At 32.0% G+C, this 6,041-nt stretch overlaps 1 protein-coding gene across 1 annotated transcript; it reads left to right on the forward strand.

The window, feature by feature from the left end:
- Positions 1–624: 624 nt before the first annotated feature.
- Positions 625–2,422, forward strand: Phum_PHUM189870 (Chloride intracellular channel exl-1, putative; the record flags this gene model as incomplete). The annotated part of the gene is made up of 4 exons (XM_002425234.1): positions 625–642; positions 740–1,045; positions 1,924–2,238; positions 2,339–2,422. 4 exons carry the CDS (start codon positions 625–627, stop codon positions 2,420–2,422), a joined length of 723 nt encoding a protein of 240 aa, XP_002425279.1.
- Positions 2,423–6,041: the final 3,619 nt, after the last annotated feature.

Raw genomic sequence — 6,041 nt, forward strand, 5'->3', positions numbered from 1 at the left:
TTCATTCGATCGTTTTCGATATTATTATTATTATTATTCGAGATTTTTTTTGTTTAAATAATGTTTAATGGAGGAGGAAAGTTTTGTAAAGGTTTCTTTCTAAATAAGAGCAACAACAAACGACATTTTTTTTTTGCACGTCGCAAATTAATAAAAACAACCATTTTGCGGTTTTGCTACGGTCAAAAAAATAAAAATATTTAATTATACACGCGGGCGTGCCGATTACGTAAACGTCGCGCTCGTTTTACGTTGAAAGAAATTGTTGTTGTTGTTGTTGTTGTTGTTGTTGCTGGTCCGCACATGTGACCGAACGAGAACAACCTGGAAACGGGGAAAAAAAAAAAAAAAATATCGAGTTTTGCGTTCAGGTGCAAAACGTTTGTTATTTTTTTTATTAAAAAAAAAAGTTAAAAATTTCCTGAAGGAACTCCTCCCCCTTTTAGAGAGAGAGAGAGAGAGAGAGAAAAACTCGTTATTCTGCCCTTTTTTTTTTAAAATAATTTCTTCGTGTTCGGCAACGGTAAGAATGTTGTTGTTGTTGTTGTTGTTGTTGTTTCTTTCCCTCTATCTCTGTGTGTGTATGTTGTAACATTTGTCGTTGTGTTGTGTTTTCCACGCCATATGTGTTTTTTCAAGGTGGTAAAAAGAAATTAAGAGAGAGAGAGAGAGAGAGAGAAAACGCGCGTTTGTTGTCTTACGTTTATTAATCTTTTGTTTTGTTTTTGTTTTTTTTCAGGCGTCAACCATAGATGGAAGGAGAAAAGGTGCCTGTTTATTTTGTCAAGAATATTTTATGGATTTGTACCTTCTGGCCGAATTGAAAACGATTTCTTTAAAAGTAACCACGGTGGACATGCAAAAACCGCCTCCGGATTTCAGAACGAATTTCGAAGCGACGCCGCCGCCGATATTGATTGACGGGGGACTCGCCGTTTTGGAAAATGATAAAATCGAAAGGCACATAATGAAAAACATACCGGGGGGTCACAATTTGTTCGTTCAGGATAAAGAAGTCGCGACTCTAATCGAAAATCTTTACAGTGTAAGTCCATTTAAATAATAATAATAATAATAATGATGATAATCATTTTTACCTTTTCCGCAGGTTCTCTTTCTCTCATTTTTTTTGGGGGGGGGGAGTTTCCTTTGTCTCGGGTTTAAATTTTTAAAACGTTCGTCGGGGGAAAAAAAAAAGGCGGTACCTTCTTTCCCTCCTTCTCCTTCCCCCCTCCTCCTTTTTTTCCCGTTGCGAATTTTAACCGCGAGAGTTCATAAAAAAAAGTTTGTATGCGCATAAATCGATGCGTTGTCGAGTTTTTTTTTTTTTTTTTTTTTTTTTTTTTTTTTGTGCCCATTAAAGTTTTGATGACACGTGATGGATTTCTATCTGTCGTCAAGGTCTCGTACGATTCAGAGGCCGTTCACTTTACATTTTTAGGTTGATTACATTAGAGAGAGAGAGAGAGAGAGAGAGAGAGAGAGAGCGAACAACAAACGAACAAACGCGAAAGAGCGTCGTAGTAGTGGGGAGACAAATGAAAAAGAGATTTGAGATTTTTCTTAGAAAAACGCGCGTTCGTTCTGTTCGTTCGTACGTTCGTTCTTACGAATCAATTTTAAAAAAAGAAATAATAATAATAATAATAATGATGATGATAAACGTGTCAAAATCAAGATAATCGATTAAAAGGAAGTTTATTCGTAATTTATTATTATTATTATTATTATTATTATTATTTTATTATTATTTTATTATTATTATTATTATTATTATTATTTCTTCCTACGAGAAGAAGGAAACGGAAGAGTGGGAGAGTGGGGGAGGGGGGAAACGTGGAAGGAGAACTTGTCACCTTCGAACGTGTTTTTAAAACTTTTTGTTCTTATTTGTTTGTTTGTTTGTTTAATTATCGTTTGCAGAAATTAAAATTAGCATTGATAAAGAAAGAAGAGGGAAAACCGACGGCTTTACTCACGCACCTTCGTAAAATCAACGAACACCTCGCGAAGAAGGACACTCGCTTTCTCACGGGGGACACGATGTGTTGTTTCGACTGCGAACTGATGCCACGTCTCCAACACATTCGAGTCGCCGGAAAGTATTTTGTCGATTTTGAAATCCCCGGAGAGCTCACGGCTTTGTGGCGTTACATGTATCACATGTATCAATTGGATGCGTTCACGCAATCGTGTCCCGCCGATCAAGACATAATTAATCATTATAAATTACAAATCGTAAGTGTGTGCGTGTGCGTGTGCGTGACGTCACGACGGTGACCCCCATGCTCGTTCTCTTATCATTTTTCTCTTTCTTTCTTTCTTTCTTTCTCTACAGGGAATGAAAATGAAAAAACACGAAGAATTGGAAACGCCAACGTTCACGACATCGATTCCTGTGGAAATATCCCTGGAAGACTGAATTTTATGAGGCCTTATCATCAATAATCGTTATCGCTGAGAGCCAGTTGTGCCACATAACCAAAAACAGGAATGCGAAAGTTTTCTACTTACACGACATTGAATTGCAGCAAACAATCAATACGTTTAAAAAAAATTTTTTTTTTCTTTTTCTTTTATATAAATTATTTCTCTCTCTCTCTTTCTCTCTCAAAAATTTGTTGATTTTTCCCTCGGGACCCCTTAAAAGAAGAGAAAAGAAAGAAAAGGTTATCGACCTCGAAAGGCTGGATTCCTTATTATAGAAACAAACAAACAAATTTTTGGATATTAAAGCGATCAAGTTGTCGTTTCCCTTTCTTAAAACCACGACAGGATATCCTTTTAAATGCGGTAGAATAAAAAAAAAAAAAAAAATTTGTCGTGTCGATTTGCAAGGAAGGTGCTGATAAAGTCGTTTGCATAAGCAATTAACGCCATTGTTAATTGCTCGTACAAACGAACAAACGAAACAAACGAACGAACGTGTTACTACGTCATCGTCATGCATTTTATTCCGAACGTCCGTCGCTCACGAGGTCGTAATTCTTTCTTTTCTTTTCTTTTCTTTTCTCCCTCTCTCTCTCTCTCTCTCTTTTTCTTTCTCTCTCTTTGGTTTCATTTCATAAACGTGAACGTCGTCGACGAAAATTGACGTCACTCGTCGACGTCATCGTCGTCGTCGTCGTCGTCGATTCTAATTCCGTAAAAAATAAGAATAAATTCTTTTTTTTTTTTTTTTTTTCTAATTTCTTGCTGCACGATTGATTGATTGATTGATTGATTTTCCGTACGAGAAAAACAATTTATCGTCATCATTATTATTATGATTATTATTATTAATATTTGTAAATTGTAGTGTCAATAACTAATTGATTAGGAATTAAGGTTAATTAATTATTAATTAATATTTTTTTTTTTTTTTAAATTTGTTTTTATTTTGTTTTTTTATCCTTCGATTCGATTCGATCGATCGAACGATGGATCGTTCGATGGATTGTAAATATTATTATTATTATTATTAAGGTGTTTGAATGATGATGATGATTTGATGTGACATCCAAAGTCTAATTTTTCAATATAAGGTGTGAACAAAAAAAAAAAAAAAAAAATGACGCATTTAAAAAAAAAAAATTTAAATTTAAATTTTTTCTTCGGGAATGAAGGGACGAAGTTGTGAAAATGATGGGGGGAGGGGAGAGGGGGGAAGGATTGAAAAAGGATAGTAGATTAAGGGTTGTTTTTTTGTTTGTGTGTGCGCGTTTTCATTCGTTGAATTTTCGGGTGGTTTTTCTATTTCTTTTTCGAACGCGGAGCGTTCGTTTTATTTTTTTTTTTTAAAAAAATCCGTCCGTGATTGATATAAATGGGGGGGAGGGGATGAACATGCGTTCGTTTGTTTGTTGTCGTGACGCTTTGTCGGATCGCATTGGGTCCATCTTCGACAAACGATGACGACAGGAACGACAGAAATGAATTTTTTTTTTTTTTTTTTTTTTACAAACGACAGGAAATTTATTATTATTATTATTAATATTTTTTGTCAATTAAAAGAAATGTCAAAAACGATTCGAATGATGTTTCGTTAAAATTTTTTTTTATTAAGGGAGGGAGGGGTGGAAGGAGGGGGCGAGAGAGTGATTGAAAAAAAGGGTGCAGAAAAATTTATTATTTTAAAAAAAAAAATTTTCTAAGTCAATTATAATTAAATTTTTTTTTCTTTTTTTTTTTGTGTGTGTGTGTGTGTGTGCATTACATTAACGGCGTTTATTTTCTCTATGGATTTTTATTATTATTATTATTATTATTATAATTATCATGATAAAATAAAAATGATAATATTTTTTTATTATTAATAATTTTTTGTGATTTATTTAATTTTTTTTCCCTTTTCATTATTGTCGTTTATTATTATTATTATTGTTGTTGTTGTTGTTGTTGTTGTTATCGTTTCCTGTTAATAATAAAAAAATAACAAAAATGTTTTTTGTTGTTTGCTGAGAATAATTGAAATTTTATTATTATTAGGAGATTGAATGTGGTGTTTGTTTTTTGTTTGTTTTTTTTTTTTTTTTTGTTTCACGGTTATTATTATTATTATTCGAAAGCTTTATTTTATCTGGAAAGAAAGAAAGGAAAATTTAACACTAGTTAAACATTAAAATTATATGCAGGTTTTACACACGCACACGCACGCACACACATTTTAACAATAGTTTTTTATTTATTCATGCACAACCTTGGACGATGATCTTACGGATAAGATTTTTTTTTTTTTTTTGCATAATTTAACGCGATTTTTTTTTCTTTTATTTAATTTTTGATAAAATGAATAATAATATTATTATTATTTTATTGTTTTTTTTTTCTTTTTTTTTTTTTTTTTTTTTTTTTAAAGAAGAATCTTACAGGATTTTTATTTAAAAAACAATTACAAATGAAATTTTTTTTCCGCCATTTTGTTTTACGTTGATGACGCAATCGTGACGTCACGATGACGTGGTTTTTTAAAATGACGTGTAACTTTTTTTAACGTGTCAGTATATTTAAATTGTTTACAAAGATGGCGTCGATTCGTACAAGTGCTCAAAAAGTTTTCGTGCCTTATTTAATTTAAATAATAAAATGGAAGGTAAGATATTTAATTTAATTAATTTAATTTTATTTTATTTTAATAAAAAAAAAAAAATAAGGTGAAATAAATAATAATAATAATAATAATAATAAATACGTTATAGGTGACGACGCGGAATCTTCACTTCTCGTCGTCATATTTGATACTCATCCAAATCAACGACTTTATAGAGAACAGCAACACGTTTTAACTCAAACATTAGAATCCATCTTAGCTTTTTCAAATTCTCATTTAATGTTGGGTGCTAAAAATAAATTGGCCATATTAACAAGTCATGCGAGGGTAACGGAATTTTTATATCCGTGCAAAGATGATAGCGCTGAAGTTATTAGACAACAAAGCGGACAATATGAATTATTTACACAGGTTGAAAAAAGCGTTAGACATAATTTACAACAATTGTTAAAAAAAGAAGCGTCTCATGCGAAAGATTTTAATTCATCTGAATCTCTCATCGCTGGAGCATTAGCAATGGCATTGTGTTATGTCAACAGGTAGTCATTAGTCTGTTAATATTTTCATAAATTCATTCAAAAGGAGAATTTAATTTATTAATCGTTATTCAGATTGCAGTTAGAATTAGGAGCTGGTGAAAAAATGAATTCGAAAATACTCATCGTAACTGGAAGTGGGGAAACGGCTTCGCAATACATGAGTTACATGAGCGTTTTTTTTACAGCCCAAAGACAAAATATATTAATAGATGTGTGCAGTTTAGATCAAGATTTAAGTTTATTACAACAAGGTTGCGACATAACAGGAGGTCTTTATTTAAAAGTGCCACAATTATCTGGATTAGTACAATATTTACTCGTAAGTCATTTGATAATTTAATTTTTATATCAATCCCTCATTCAATTCAATTTATTGTTATTATTATTATTATTTTTTTAAGTGGGTTTTTCTACCTGAGCCACCTTTGAGAAATTGTCTCGTTTTACCTCCTCCTGTTAAAGTCGATTATAGA

The sequence above is a fragment of the Pediculus humanus genome, genomic scaffold (assembly GCF_000006295.1).
Source record: "Pediculus humanus corporis 1103172107540 genomic scaffold, whole genome shotgun sequence".
Taxonomy (NCBI): domain Eukaryota; kingdom Metazoa; phylum Arthropoda; class Insecta; order Psocodea; family Pediculidae; genus Pediculus; species Pediculus humanus.